We start from the raw sequence: 16,052 nt of genomic DNA, 5'->3' as shown, positions 1-16,052 counted from the left end.
TTGTGAGAAAGTACGTGTGGAAGAGCATGTTTGGGGGGCTGGAGCAATAGCACAGCAGGTAGGGCATTTGCCTTGCACTCGGCCTACTCGGGTTCAATTCCCAGCATCCCATATGGTCCCCTGAGCACCGCCAGGGGTGATTCCTGAGTGCAGAGCCAGGAGCAACCCCTGTGCATCACCAGAAGTGACCCAAAAAAAAGCAAAAAAAAAAAAAAAGAGCATGTTCATGTATGATTGTTTGCAGTATATATGCTTTTGCGTGTGTTAGTGAAAGCATATGTGTGTGTGTGAAAGCACGTTTGTGCAAGAATATGTGTATATGTTTTATGAGTGTTATCTGTGGGGCTGGAGCGATAGCACGGCGGGTAGGGCATTTGCCTTGCACGCGGCTGACCCGGATTCGATTCCCAGCATCCCATAGGGTTCCCTGAGCACCGCCAGGAGTAATTCCTGAGTGCAGAGCCAGGAGTAACCCCTGTGCATCTCCAGGTATGACCCAAAAAGCAAAAATAAATAAATAAATGTTATTTGTGACAATGTGTGAGAGAGCATGTTTGCAGTGTATGTGTGTTTCTGTAATGTGTTACTGAAAGCACGCGTGTGTATGTGTGTGAGAGTATGAAAGGGCGTGTTTGTGTGAGCATGTGTGCCCCTGTGTTTGCATGAATGTTTTTATTTGTGCGCGTGTGTGGGAAGAAGCACGTGTCTCTGTGTCTTACTTACACGTGCTTGTGCATTTGTGGGGAGCGTGTGTGCCCGTGTACGGGCGACTGGGCATGTGTGTACACTCGCGTGAGACCAAGTGTGTCCTTAGAGAGGAGGCCAGGTGAGAGCGTCCAGCGAGGCCTGGGGGGGGACTCGCCAGGGGCTTACCGATGGCGGGCCCTCCTTGCTTCTTGTCCTCCAGGATGGCGGCCAGGTCCCGGGGCGCGGCTGTGTGTGCCTGGCCAGCCGGGGGCTGCTGGGGCTCGGGGCCCTTGGCCTTCAGCAGGTGGTTGGCCTTCTTGATCTTCTGGCTGTACTGCCGGGCCATCATGAACACTCGGCTCCTGGTCTTATCCGTGGGGTCCAGCTCCAGCTCTGCTGCTTCTGGGTCCGCCAGGGGCAGATGGCTGTTGACCAGCTCGTAGGGATTTCCCAGCGGAGACATCTCGCTGGCCAGCGAGAGCTGGCTCAGGGTGACCCTCGAGTCTTCCTGGGCCCCGCGGTCACCTTCCTGAGGCCAGTGGGCGCGGCCGGCCCGGCCCGGCCTGCCTTTCAGCGGGGAGCCCAGGGGGTGACTCCCGGGCAGCAGTGAGAGGGTGGACGGGGCGCGGGCTGCCTCCGGGCTGGCCGGCGCGGGGCGGCCCTGGGCGCGGGGCCCGTCGGGCACGTCGTCCTGGCTGACCGGGAAGGCGGCCAGCAGCCGCTCCCGAGCCTTGTCCTCGTTCTTCTTGATGTAATTCTCCAGGTCGTTCCAGATCTCGTCCACCTCCTCCGACAGCTTGTCCGACAGGGACTTGGCGCGGGGGGAGGCGCCGTACAGGGCGCTCAGGTACTCGGCGTCCCTGTGGGCAGGCGGGGCCTCGTCCTCGCTCAGCTGCAGGCTGTCCTGGGACACGAAGGGCCGCAGGCTGTCACAGCAGGCGAAGTCCGCGTCCAGGCCCAGGAAGCTGGTCCTCTTGGGCGGCTTGAGGCTGCCGGCCCTGAAGTCGCCGGGCGGCGGCGGCTCGGGCAGCCCGATGGTGTCGTAGATGTTCTCCTCCTCCTCCTCCTCTTCCTCCAGCTCCCGCGCGCCGGGGGTGGCCGCGGCCTGGCCGGGCAGGGGTCCCTCTCCGGCGGGACGCAGAGCGCCCTGCTCGTGGCCCGCCAGCCTTTTGGAGAAGGCCAGTTCCGGGGTGCTCTTGGGGCGAACGGAGCCCCGGGTGGGGGGCTTGGGGGTCGAGGTTTCCAAGGCCTCTCTCCGCGCCACCAGGAGCTTTAAGTCCTCGTAGCTGATGTTGTCATACACGTGGTCCAGGGGGTCCGCGGTCAGCTCCAGAGACGACCCGAAGGGCGTGGTGGCGTCCTCCTGCGCACCCGCGGGGGCCCCGTCCTGCAGCCCCCTGACCGTGCTGGCCCGGGCGCTGCCACTGTCCCGGGTCCTGCCTTCGGCCGCCGGGCACGTGTTGCTCTCGCCCGCACTGCTGGCCCGCCGGACCACGCGGTGGCCGGGGCCGGGGCTGCCCGAGGCCTCCATCTGCCCCAGGTGCCAGCTGCAGGGGCGGCTGGCTGCGCTGTCCTCGCACGGCAGGAACATCTGGTAGTCGTCGTCGTCGTCGTCCTCCGGGGAGCGGCGGCTGGGGAACAGCGCCTGGCGGATCTGGTGGTCGGTCCAGATGCTCCGTGTGCCCACCAGGGCCTCGCCCCTGGCAGCGCCGCTGCCGCCAGGCTGGCCGCCTCTCTGCGCGGGGGTGGGGCCCGCGCAAGGCAGCCGCGGGGACCCCTCCTCTCTGGACGCCGCCTGCGGAGGACAGAGACAGGATCGGTGAACCTCGGCGCCAGGGAGCCCCTCTCCCAACACGCAGCCCCGCACTCCCCCCACCCGACGTGGGACTGTCTGGCAGGGCCCGACAAACGTGGGCGTCCAGCTAAGCAGGCTCGGGAGCCTTGGACCAAAAGAAATGCAGGCGGCTGGAGCGATAGCACAGCGGGGAGGGCGTTTGCCTTGCACGTGGTGGCCCTGGGTTCGATTCCCAGCATCCATCATCCCATATGGTCCTCCCAGCACCGCCAGGAGTGATTCCTGAGTGCAGAGCCTGGAGTGACCCCTGAGCATCGCTGGGTGTGACCCAAAAGGTCAAAAGGAGAAAATAAGAAAACCCCCCCCAAAAAAAGAAAAAACAACCCTGCAGGGAACCAGAGCAATAGCACAGCGGGTAGGGTGTTTGCCTTGCATGTGGCTGCACCTGGGGTTCGATTCCCAACATCCCATATGGTCCCCCGAGCACCGCCAGGAGTAATTCCTGAGTGCAGAGACAGGAGTAACCCCTGTGCATCGCCGGGTGTGACTCAAAAAGCGTAAAAAAAAAAGAGGAAGAAGAAATGCAAACGGGCTTTACCTTTTGGATGTCCTGCACCGTTTCTGAAAAAGAAAAGATGATGATGATGATGATGATGATGATTTTTAAAAGTTTAATAAACAGTATCTCAGAGAGAGGCCAGCGTGCATGGTGTAGGGTGATGAGGAAGCAGAGGCTCCCGCATGCTAAGCATATGCTAGATCCCAAGAACCATCTCTCCAACCCTAGCTTTTTGTTTTACAATGGGACCCTCTGCGTCTTACAGTGTTTTGCTGGCTGTTTGGGTGTTTGCACACCTAGCAGTGCTCAGGGGACACTACATAGTGCCGGGAGAGCCATGTGTAGCCACAGGTCCTGTGCTCTCTCTCCCTCTGGCCCATCCTTACAGAAATTAGTCCAATCTGCACACATACACCCCCACCCCCTTACTAAAGAGCAGTAAGAATGAACGAGAGACTTACCACTGGTCTTTAAAACCTTATGTGTCCTCGAGGAAGGTTCTGTGAGAAGAAATATAAACGCAGCACCATTAGTAAAACCTAATCAAGGTTTCTATTAAATTTATGACTGAACTACGCATTTATGAAAAAATGGAGCTCTAGAAATTTCCTGTCCGTCTTCCCCATCAGCCACCCTTCTTTGAGAAACATTAGCCTTCATCAAATTCAGGAACCCTGAGCTTCACAACTCGGAGTCAAATGACAGAGTCCGGGGCCAGAGCGACAGCACAGTGGGAAGGGTGTTTGCCTTGCATGTGGCCGACCCGGGTTTGGTCCTGGCATCCCAGATGGTCCCCTGAGCACCACCAGGAGTAATTCCTGAGTGCAGAGCCAGGAGTAAGCTCTGACCATTGCCAGCTGTGACCCCCCGCCCCCATCCCTCCAGAAAAAAGCAAAAAAAACCAAACCAAAACAAAAAGAGAACCCCATTTCCAAACTTGGAATCCCGCCCCTCTCTGCTGTTACCTGACTTCCTCCGAAGGCGGTAGGGGGTGGAGCTGTTTTTCGGAGCGCAGAAGGCTTTCGTCTCTCCCTCAGGGCTGTAGCAGAAGCCGGGGTGGTCTGTGAAGGGAAGCCCAGGGTTACGGGCGGCGTCCCCGGCCCCCACCATGACCGAGGCTGGTGCTCACCCCCAGATTCACTCTTCGCTCGTTAGACAATGTCGCCCCCTTCAGAAAGGGGGAGGCTTCACTTCTCCCCAGAGGCCCGAGCCTTCCTACACACGCACACAGCAACACACACACAGCAGCACACGCACGCATGTGCAGACACAGCAACAGCCTTGTGCACCCCAACAAACATGCACGTATGCACACAGGTCCACACTGTCTTGATGCTCCTTTATCATTCTCCTTTTTTTTTTTTTGAGGGGTGCCTGGTGTTTGGGGCCATACTCAGCAGTGCTCAGGGCTTGCTCCTGGCTCTGTGCTCACCCCTGGAGGAGCTCAGAGGACCCTCGGTGGTGGTGGGGGGGGTCAGGGATCAAACCTAGGCCAACTGTGTGCAGGGCAAGCTGCTCTACTATCTCTCTGGTCTTAATAATGATTTTTTTTTTTTGCTTTTTGGGTCTCACCCGGCGATGCTCAGGGGTTACTCCTGGCTCTGCACTCAGGAATCACTCCTGGCGGTGCTCAGGGGATCATATGGGATGCTGGGATTTGAACCCGGGTCGGCCACGTGCAAGGAAAACACCCTCCCCGCTGTGCTATCGCTCCAGCCTCAATAATAATTGTTTTTAATCGTCGTTCTTTGGGGTTTTGGGAGCCACACCCACTGGTGCTTGGAGTCCTCCCGGCTCTGTGCTCCAGGATGCTGCTGGCGGGGTCTGGAGGGACCATGTTCACCTAAGCCTGGGCTTCCCTCCCCTGACAGAGCTACGCCACGCCGTGGCTTCCCACGGACACCCCGAGTCTCCTCTGCAGCTCTGCGCGGCTCAGAGTTCCGAAGTTTCCACCAACCCGGAAACTCCTTGTTCCAAGGCCCCCGAGTCGGGGTTGTGGAGGGAAGTCTGCAGGAGAACCCCACCGTGCTGCTGGGGTCTCTTGGGGGCGCAGGAGCCCAGCCCCCAGCCCCGGGGCCAGGACGGACGCTTTCCCCAGAAAGGGGATCCAGCCAGATTTCCTCCTCAAGTCTATCCGCAGAGGCCGTGGACCAAGGGAAATGGCCTCAGTCCAGTGCTCTTCCCAGCCAGGGAGGAGCACAGGTGAGATGGTGGGAAACTGTGATCTCAGAGCACGACGGGCATCAGGAAAAGCACTGGCTGTCTAGAAAGAGGGTTTCTCGCAGGTAATCAGCAGTTTCCTTTTGGAGGGGCAGGAGGGAAACGCAGTGTGACACTAGTCAGGGACAGGGACTCCAGCCACGACCAGGAGCCTCGAGCAAGGAGCCCTGTGTTGCAAGAGACACTGGGCCTGGAGGCTCTTTTCAGAGATTAAAAGAAAAAAAAGCTCGTAGCGGGGTGGAGAGAGGGTGGGGTGGGGTGTTTGCTCTCAAGCGGACGCCCTGAGCACTGCTGGGTTTGGCCCCCAAACTAAGGAGAAAAAGCAAAAGGGAACAAACCAATCCACAGAAAGCTGCTGCTATGCGTTGAGGGAGAACAGTGCTGGGTACCAGCAGACAGTAACATTGCAAGTTGTGTGAAGGAAACAAACTTACGAATGGCATCCATCTCCAGTATTGCTTGCTTGGCCTGAAAGGGGGAAAAAAAAGTATAATTTCAGTGACTTTTGTTTGTCTGTTTCTTCCTTTAAACTATCGACCCTAAGGGGCTGGAGCGATAGCACAGCAGGTAGGGCGTTTGCCTTGCACGCAGCCGACCCGGGTTCGATTCCCAGCATCCCATATGGTCCCCTGAGCACCGCCAGGGGTAATTCCTGAGTGCAGAGCCAGGAGTGACCCCTGTGCATTGCCAGGTGTGACCCAAAAAGCAAAAAACAAACAAAAAGACAAACAAAAACCCCAAAAAAACTATTGAGCCTAGAAACAGTCTTATTGCAATTGGGGAAAAGAACTTTCGGCATTCAAGAAAAGCTTGAATGTTTCCTTGTCGTTCAAGGGGTTCAGAGAGAGAGGAGCGCCCTCACGTGGGGGGATGAGGCACTGCAGCTGATGTGCCAAACTGGCTTCTCCCTGCCTTGGAGATTCCCTGCAAGGTCACCAGCACAGGCAGGATTATCTGACCCGCCAGCCAGGGCTGAATACAGAAACACAGAACCATGAAGCCCAGACCAGAGGAGATGTAAGGACAGTGGTGGAGGCCATGGGGGGTGGGGAGGGTAGTGAGTCTGCATCTCAATACTATAAATTTTAACACAACTGTAACTTCCTTAACCATAACAAAATTAAAATAGGATTTTAGGAAACCTCTGGGTACATCACCAGTTTATGGGCTGAAAACTCTGGGGCCCTCTCAGAGTGGGGGCGGGCAGCTTCCCCCCACCCTTCACCCCTCTACTGTCTGAATCCCTGCCTGCCCCTCCCACTGAGGTTTCTTTCTTTTTTGCTTTTTGGGTCACACCCGGCGATGCACAGGGGTTACTCCTGGCTCTGCACTCAGGAATTACTCCTGGAGGTGCTCGGAGGACCATATGGGATGCTGGGAATTGAACCCGGGTCAGCGGCATGCAAGGCAAATGCCCTCCCCGTTGTGCTATCCCTCCAGCCCCTCCTGAGGTTTCTTTTTGTGGCCTTGTGGCCCTGCCTGACAGCCTCATAGCTCATCTTGGAGATGTCAAGCCGAAGAATCGTCTCATTTCTACAGCTCCAGGAGCACGTGGCCACATACGTGGCCTTGTGACACCTGCAAATTCCACCATGCTCGGCCCAGATTAGATGGCAAGAAGCCCACAAAACTTAGTAAGTGAAAACAACAACAGAGAAAGCTCAACAAGTCACAAACAGTCCGGGAGACCCTCAGACAATGGCTTTAATAACACCACTGGAGGGTCTAAAATTTGTCATGAATTTCCTTTTACTGAACTTAAAAAATTCCACTTATCATTTTGTTTCAACAAGCAATATAAAATAAATTATTTTGGGCTTGCCAAGGAGGCAGGCTTGGGGGGAAGAAGTGGGAAACTGGGGCTGTGGGGGAGGGAAGGTCACATTGGTTGGGGGACGGATAATGAAATATCGAATTCCCGAAACAACTGTACCATGAACAGCTTTGTGAACCATGGCCTTGACAAATAAAGTTAGAAAGAAAAAAATATTATTTTGCCTGGATAACCACTAGCATCAATAACATTATCTTTATTTATTTATTTATTTATTTTATTTTATTTTTTTGCCTTTTGGGTCACACCCAGCAATGCATAGGGGTTACTCCTGGCTCTGCACTCAGGAATTACTCCTGGCGGTGCTCAGGGGACCATATGGGATGTTGGGATTCGAACCCGGGTTGGCCGAGTGCAAGGCAAATGCCCTACCCGCTGTGCTATTGCTCCAGCCCCAATAACATTATCTTTAAGTTGTAGATTCCTATGACCTGCCCTGATCTACTGAACTGAAGAACGCAAGGGTAGAAGCTAGAGCCTACACCCTACAGATACGCTGTATCTGGTGGGCCTTAGCTCCGTGTTCAATTCGGCTTTATTTTTTCCTGACACCCAGTGGGTCTCAGAAGCTGCATCTGGCTCTGTGCTCAGGGATCACGCCTGCTGCTAGTAGGAACCTGGGTCCGTCAGATGCAAGGCCAGCACCTTGATTATCTCTAACTGTCCAGTCCCAGTATTTCAAGTTCACTGCACAAAGTTTGCTGGCAGTTTCCTCTAGCTGTGTCCCCTCTTTTCTGATGCTTGATCCTCGTCAGGAAACTCTCCGGGGGTGCCTCACAAACACCCCGAGGGGGAGAGAGAACTGTGGGGTGTGCAGGCGTATGTCAGCATGCACACGACTGCAGATGTGTAGTAAAGCGCGGGGTGGAAAGAGCTGGGTGCGTGTGTGATGTCTGTGCACGTGTGAGCGCGTGTGTTCATGGGTGGGTTGTGCGAGCGTGCGTACTGGTGGGCGTCTGAGAGTGACTCAGGGATCCAGGTGTGGGGCTTCATCAGAGGGATGTGGGGGGCTTCACTCCAGGGAGTGTGATTCCTCAGCTGTCAGCGCTGCCCTGGGGAGCAAGTGTCGGGCTCGTGGCCCAGCTGTGACCCCGCACCTCCTGCCTGACCCCTCAGGGGCCAGCCTGGCCTCTTAAACCTCCAAGGGGGCACTCTCCCCCTCACGGATCCCTCTCTCCCCCTGGGGAGGGACAAGTATGAGGTGTCTTCCTTTTTCTTTTCATATATATATTCTTTTTGGATCACAGTGGTTACTCCTGGCTCATGCACTCAGGAATTACTCCTGGCCATGTTGGGGGACCATATGGGATGCCGGGGATCAAACCCAGGTCGGTCACGTGCAAGGCAAACACCCTACCCACTGTGCTATTGCTCTGGCCCTTTTCTTTTCATATCTGTATATTTTTTTTGCTTTTTGGGTTATACCTGGCAATGTACAGGGGTCACTCCTGGCTCATGTACTCAGGAATTACCCTTAGCTGTGCTCAGGGGACCCTATGGGATGCTGGGATTCGAACCCAGGTCAGTCGTGTGCAAGGCAAGCACCCTACCCACTGTGCTATCACTCCAGCCCCTCTTTTCATATTTTTAACATTTAATAAATAATTTATTTTTCATTAAAATTCTGTATCACTGTCATCCCTTTGTTCATCAATTTGCTTGAGCAGGCACCAGTAATGTCTCCATTTATCCCAGCCCTGAGATTTTAGCAACCTCTCCTTATTCGTCTTTCCCAACGATTGAAGGCTCTTAAAATTATTATTATTATTATTATTATTATTATCATCATCATTATTATTATTTTTGGTTTTTGGGTGACACCCAGTGATGCACAGGGGTTACTTCTGGCTCATGCACTCAGGAATTCCTCCTGGCAGTGCTTGGAGGACCATATAGGATGCTGGGATTCGAACCTGGGTTGGCCCCGTTCAAGGCAAATGCTCTACCCACTTTGCTATTGCTTCAGCCCCTCTTAAAATTATTTATTAAAAACAATTCGATATACCCCAAAGATTATATATAAATATATGTAACTTAGTAGACAATTGGCAACAGTAAATTTGACAATTTAAAAACTAGAATATTTTCAAATAACTTTTCTGAATGGATTTGCACTTCACTTATATGGTCCTCCTTTCTTTCCTTTATATTTTTTTAATTTTTAAATTTATTTTTTAAATTTTTTACTTTTTGGGTCACACCCGGTGAAACACAGGGGTTATTCCTGGTTCATGCACTCAGGAATTACTCCTGGCGGTGCTCGGGGGACCATATGGGATGCTGGCATTCGAACCCAGGTCGGCCGCATGCAAGACAAACGCCCTATGCACTGTGCTATCACTCCAGTCCCCTCTTTCCTTTTTATTTATTTTATTTTTTTTTATTTATTTTTTTTTTTTTTGCTTTTTGGGTCACACCCGGCGATGCACAGGAGTCACTCCTGGCTCATGCACTCAGGAATCACCCCTGGCGGTGCTCAGGGGACCATATGGGATGCTGGGATTCGAACCCGGGTCGGCCGCGTGCAAGGCAAACGCCCTACCCGCTGTGCTATCGCTCCAGCCCCCGCCTCTTTCCTTTTTAAATTAAAAAAAAAAAAAAGTTGAATCACTGTGAGATAAAACATTACAAAGCTGTTCATGGTTGGGTTTCAGTCACATAATGTTTGAACACCCATTCCTCTGCCAGTGCACATTTCCCACCACTAGGGTCCCCAGTTTCCCTCCCATCACCCCCCAATCTGCCTCTGTGGCAGCTCTCTCTCTCTCTCTCTCTCTCTCTCTCTCTCTCTCTCTCTCTCTCTCTCTCTCTCTCCCTGCCCTCTATGGCAGCTCTCTCTCTCTCCCTCTCTTTCTCTCTCTCTCCTCCTCCTCTCCCTCTCTGCACTGAGGTTTCTTTTTGTGGCCTTGTGCCCTATATGATGTAATCTGTAAACCAAAAGGAAAGGAAAAGAAATTGCCTGAACATGAAACTAACTTAAGATCCAAAAAGGAGGGTTGCTTGCCTTGTGCAGGACAGCACAGGTTCCATCCCTGGTGCCCTATATGGTTCTACATCTCCCCCACCCCCACCCACTGCCAGGTGTTATCCTTGAGTGCAGAGCCTGGAGTCAGGCCTGAGCACCACCAGGTGCGATCCCAAACAAAAAGAACGGCGTGATTCACAGAAGGAAATAACTTCGGCTTACTTGCTTTTCTTGTCTCTTTAATGTTATTATAGTTTTTAAAACTACGGATAAACTAATCACTTAAAAATAATTGAACATGTCACATATGTAAACTGAATGCAAATCATATTTTTTTTAGAAAACGGGGTGGGGAGCCTGAATGTAACCATCTTAGTCTTGAGAAGACGGATGCTTCCATTTTTATAGGCCCAAACTTCTATCATAGACTCGGAATTTGAGATGAGCGGTTGGAACTGGTGTCAGATGCCAAGGTCAGCTTGCCTCCTGTGAAATGCTTCTCTAGACCCAGGTTTACACACAACATGCAAAGCCCCACCGTCACCTTCATTCTCAGTTTGGACACATTAGCTTAGGGGCTGGGAGATACTTCACGGGCTGAAGCACAGACTTTACACGCAGGAGACCTGAGCTCAAGCCCAGCTTCTGTCCACCCTGCAGCCCTCACCCTCTTCCCCACGCCAGCACCTCTCAGGGTGACCCTGAGGACTGCCAGGGGCAATCCCACCCCCAAGTCTTTCACATCCAATCTCTCCAAGGTTTGGTGACATTTAACTGAGAAACAGACGGTTCCCGTAACTGCCACTAGGGGGCAGCCAGGGACCAGGTGTGAGTGGACGGCTGGGGCTGGGAGGAAGGCCAGGGTCACGGGTTATTGGTTACTTAAAATTTCCCATTAGGCACTTTTTGCTTTAAAAGGAATGCATATATTTTATTTTATTTTATTTTTTTTGCTTTTTGGGTCACACCCGGCGATGCACAGGGGTTACTCCTGGGTCTAGAGATGCATTTCACAGGGGTTACTCCTGGCTCTGCACTCAGGAATCACTCCTGGTGGTGCTCAGGGGACCATATGGGATGCTGGGAATTGAACCCGGGTCAGCCGCTTGCAAGGCAAACGCCCTACCCGCTGTGCTATCACTCCAGCCCCATAAGAAGAACCCATTTTAAAACCAATTCTGCTTAAATAATATAGAAAATGGTTCCAACGGGGTGGGGGGAGGGGAGAGAGAACGTCGGGGAGGGGAAAGAGCATGGGGGGGGGAGCGTTTGCCTTGCATGCATCCAACCTGGAGTGATAGCACAGCAGGTAGGGCATTTGCCTTGGACGCGGCCGACCCGGGTCCGATTCCCAGCATCCCATATGGTCCCCTGAGCACCGCCAGGAATAATTCCTGAGTGCAGAGCCAGGAGTCAGCCCTGAGCATCGCCAGGTGTGACCCAGAAAGTTAAAAAAAAAAAAGAAAAGAAAAGAAGAGAAAAAAGAAAATGACTTCAGTGTCACAGGGATGGAATCTATGGACCGTGTATGTCCGCACCGGGACCACGTGGTGATGACGCAGACCTGCAAGGGAGCCGGCCCTGGCCTCGTGCTAGCTGCACGCACAGGCGGCTGGGTTAACGCCGCGCTCTCCCTCCCTCCGAGCAGGGGAAAGGAGACGCATCTAAGGCCTTCTGTTGAGGAGGAGCTGAGGGACCAAGTCCCTTGTGCCTGGGGCCTGGCTGCTCAGCCAGGGGCCATGGCGGACTGTGGGGGTGTCTACACTGGGCTACCGGGAACGGTGTCTGAACCCACCATGGTCGAGGAAGAACACAAAATCAGCTGTGTGGCCTGAACGGAGGTGTTTCTGGCAGGATCCACTTCTGTTTTCTTTAGTTTCTTTTGGGGGGAGGGGCATACCTGGCAATGCTCAGGGTCACTCCTGGTGGTATTTGGGGGAACCACTGTGGGGGGGAATGCCAGGAATCGAACCCCGGGTGGCCACGTGCAAGGCAAATGCCCTCCCCACTGTCCTATGGCTCCACCCCTGGTGTTACATTTCTTTCTTTCTTTCTTTCTTTCTTTCTTTCTTTTCTTTCTTTCTTTCTTTCTTTCTTTCTTTCTTTCTTTCTTTCTTTCTTTCTTTCTTTCTTTCTTTCTTCTTCCTTCCTTCCTTCCTTCCTTCCTTCCTTCCTTCCTTCCTTCCTTCCTTCCTTCCTTCCTTCTTTCTTTCTTTCTTTCTTTCTTTCTTTCTTTCTTTCTTTCTTTCTTTCTTTCTTTCTTTCTTTCTTTCTCACATCCAGTGATGCTCAGGGGTTACTCCTGGCTCTGCACTCAGGAATTACTCAGGGGACCTTATGGGATGCCGGGGATCGAACCCGGGTTGGCTGCATGCCAGGCAAGCGCCCTCCGGCCCAGTGTTGCCTTTCTTGGGGAAAGGTTAGGGAGCCCGCCTGGAACAGACTATAGGAGCTCCAGAGGCTAAAACCCAAACCCGGGCAAAACACGGCTCTGAGTCTCAGAGAAACTGAAACTCGGGAGACGGACGGCCCGAGGGCGACGGTGGGACCTTTTTACTCCGGGAGGAGAAACAAACTGCCCGGAGCCCCCCCCACCCCCAGCTGCGGGCAGGTGAGGGGGGCTGCTCTGGCCGCAGAGTTCCCACAGGCGGAACAATGGGTGGCGCGTCCAGACACCAGCCGGCTCCTGGGGGCATTCCCAGGCACTGCGGCTGCCAGGTGACTCACCCAGAGGCCCTGCCGACACCTTCCCTCGCCCCCACCCGTCTGTCTCGGAATCCCCTGGCGAAACCGGGCTCGGGGAAGGGCAGCACCCTCATTTCCCGGGTGCACAGCCGCAGCCAGGGGGGTCCCCCAAGGGCACAGAGCAAAGTCGACCCTTCCTTCCAACCCCCTGACCTCCCACCCTGCGCATTCTCAGCTCTCCGACCTCTTCCTCTCGGCCGCTCCAGCGGGACCCACTGTCCTCGAACCCAGACCACCCACGTCCTCGGGGGCGATCACAGCCGCCCCCCAGCCTGCCTGTGTCCCCCTGGGAATCGCCTCCCTCCAAGGAGCCACCCCACACCCGCTTCTCCGCAGGGTACTCCCGGGTCCCACCTCTGGGCCTCCGGCCTTTCCCCCCAACTCCTCCCCCCCGCGTTCCCCCCCCCCCGCAGAACCTTCTCCCTTCACGCCAGTGCCCCACGCCCAAGGAAGTCGCGCCCGGCCACTGCCTGGCCTGCGTGCGGGCAGGGCCAGCCCTCTCCTTGCCTCCCCACTCACTGGTTTCGCCCATCTGCGCCCGGGGGGCGCCCTGGCACGACGTGGGGGGGGCCTCGCCAGGGGCTGCCGAGGTGCCCAATTCTCACTAGTTCTGAGGGGGGCAGTTTTCAGTGCGTCTGAGGGGACTCCCACAATTTTTTAAAAAAGGTTTATTATTGAGTCACCGTGAGATAGACCCTTCCAAGGCTGTTCCTGGTTAGGTTTCAGTCACAGTGTTCCAACATCCATCTCTCCGCCAGTGCACAGTTCCCAGCACAGGGTCCCCAGGCCCCTCCCATCACCCACCCCCCTTCCCTGCCAGCCTGCCTCTATGGCAGGCTCCCTCTCTCCCTCCCTTCCTCTGTCTTCCCTCTCTCCCTCCCTCCCTCCATCCCTCTCTCCCTCCCTCCCTCCATCCCTCTCTTTCACCCCCTCTCTCCTTCCCTCCATCCCTCTCTCTCACCCCCTCTCTCCCTCCCTCTCCCCATCCCTCTCTCTCACCCCCCTCTCCCTCTCTCTCACCCCCCTCTCCCTCCCCCTCTCTTATTCCCTCCCCCCCCTCCCTCTATCCATCTCTCCCTCCCCCCTTTGTCCCTCCCTCCATCCCTCTCTCCCTCCCCCTCTCTCCTCCCTCCTTCCTTCTCTCCCTCCGTCCTTCCATCCCTCTCTCACCCCCCTCTCCTCCCTCCATCCCTCTCTCCCTCCCTCCTGCCCTGTCTCCCTTCCCCTCTCTTCCTCCCTCAGTCTCTCCTTCCCTCTCTTTCCACAAATTTCATTTCAGTCACCCCCACCAACTATCTCGTCTGTTCTTCAGTGACTTCAAAACCTTCCTCATCCCTCAGGCCCTCGCCCAAATCCCTCCGCCCCTGGTGGTTCTCAGGTTCTCCTCTCCGAGCTCTGAAGGGAGGATGTGCCCGGCCCTTTCCGACAGGCCCCCAGACCCCCAGGCTTTGGGCCCCATCCTGCCCCTCTTCAGGGGCCTTCCCACGCCCAGTCTGTCTGCGCGGGTGTTTGCCCTCCTGGTCCCCCTCCCCAAGGAAACCAACAGCCTTCACCGACGCAGAGGGTCTCGCTTCTGCACCAACGACCACCGCTCACCTTAGTGGGACTCAGTTCACCTGTTCATTTAGTTTTGGGGTGCATACCCGGCTGTGCCCGGGGCTTACTCTGTGCTCGGGGCCCCTCTGTGGCGTCAGGGATCTAACCTGGGTACAAGGATGCTCCAGGGTCACTCCTAGTGGTGCTCGGGGACTCTCTGTGGTGTCAGGGATCTAACCTGGGTCCAAGGATGCTCAAGGGTCACTCCCAGTGGTGCTCAGGGACCCTCTGTGGTGTCAGGGATCTAACCTGGGTACAAGGATGCTCGAGGGTCACTCCTAGCGGTGCCCAGGGACCCTCTGTGGTGTCAGGGATCTAACCTGGGTACAAGGATGCTCGAGGGTCACTCCTAGCGGTGCCCAGGGACCCTCTGTGGTGTCAGGGATCTAACCTGGGTCCAAGGATGCTCGAGGGTCACTCCTAGCGGTGGTCAGGGACCCTCTGTGGTGTCAGGGATCTAACCTGGGTACAAGGATGCTCGAGGGTCACTCCTAGCGGTGCCCAGGGACCCTCTGTGGTGTCAGGGATCTAACCTGGGTACAAGGATGCTCGAGGGTCACTCCTAGCAGTGGTCAAGGACCCTCTGTGGCGTCAGGGATCTAACCTGGGTACAAGGATGCTCCAGGGTCACTCCTAGTGGTGCTCGGGGACCCTCTGTGGTGTCAGGGATCTAACCTGGGTCCAAGGATGCTCCAGGGTCACTCCTAGCGGTGCTCGGGGACCCTCTGTGGCGTCAGGGATCTAACCTGGGTACAAGGATGCTCAAGGGTCACTCCCAGCGGTGCCCGGGGACCCTCTGTAGTGTCAGGGATCTAACCTGGGCTCATGAAATGCCAGGCAAGCGCCTTACGCCCGGTTCTATCCCTTTGGCCCTGAATTTTATTGAAACCAACCCCAGTCCATCCCTCACTCCCTTTTCTTTCCCTCACTCCCTTTTCTTTCACCCCCAAGCAACCTCTCCCTTATCTCTGCGGCCACAGGGACACCTCCTCAGGACGGCATCTGTTCGGACCACAGCAGCAGTTCAGACAGCCCTGCAGCCCCTCCTCTCCTGGCTCCTCACCCCTGCCCCCTCCCATTTTCTTATTCCCCTCCCCTGCCCCCCTGCCCACCAGGTAGATGGCATAGATGCCAGGCTCCCCGAGGCTCGCCTTCCCTTTTTGCACGCTCTTACGGGGTGGGGGGGGGATCACATTCCTTCACACCCCGTGGCAGCTCTGGGCTTCTGTGGGAAGGAAGCCTCCAGACGGCCGCGCCCCGACCTGACTCTCCACCTGCCGCAGACCCGCCCAGCACCTGCCCCGCGCGCCCACATCCGCCCCACAGAACCGGTTCCTCCTCCCGGGAGCCCGCTTCGAATCTGGAACACATCCCCTAGCCCGGCCGCCTCGCTCAGCCTTGGCAACGGTTTCCCCTGGGCCTGCTGGACAAGGCTCTGTGCCCGCTGCCCACAGGGGGCTTCTCCCCCACCCCCTCCATACCGGGGCTCCCAGGCATGGCCCGCCCTCCTTCTCTAGACGTATTTTGTTTGGGGGGGGACACACACGCAATACTCGGAGTTTACTCCTTGGTTCCGCACTCAGGACTCATTCCTGGAGGTGGTGCTCAGAGGACCATATGGGATACTGGGAATGGAACCCGGATCGACGGT

At 55.5% G+C, this 16,052-nt stretch overlaps 1 protein-coding gene across 3 annotated transcripts in view; it reads right to left on the bottom strand.

The window, feature by feature from the left end:
- The window catches only part of PLEKHG1 (pleckstrin homology and RhoGEF domain containing G1), a 289,773-nt gene that overhangs the window by 13,489 nt on the left and 260,232 nt on the right, over window positions 1–16,052 (bottom strand). For all 3 annotated transcript variants that reach the window (XM_055135924.1, XM_055135925.1, XM_055135923.1), the window contains 5 exons: window positions 5,696–5,729; window positions 4,007–4,102; window positions 3,503–3,541; window positions 3,081–3,103; window positions 874–2,482 (listed from right to left, as the gene is read on the bottom strand). In XM_055135924.1, the coding sequence (XP_054991899.1) occupies window positions 874–2,482; window positions 3,081–3,103; window positions 3,503–3,541; window positions 4,007–4,102; window positions 5,696–5,729 (1,801 nt within the window). The remainder of the gene's footprint in view (window positions 1–873; window positions 2,483–3,080; window positions 3,104–3,502; window positions 3,542–4,006; window positions 4,103–5,695; window positions 5,730–16,052) is intronic.

This window comes from Sorex araneus, chromosome 4 (genome assembly GCF_027595985.1).
Source record: "Sorex araneus isolate mSorAra2 chromosome 4, mSorAra2.pri, whole genome shotgun sequence".
NCBI lineage: Eukaryota > Metazoa > Chordata > Mammalia > Eulipotyphla > Soricidae > Sorex > Sorex araneus.
This window is presented reverse-complemented; position numbering and strand designations above follow the sequence as displayed.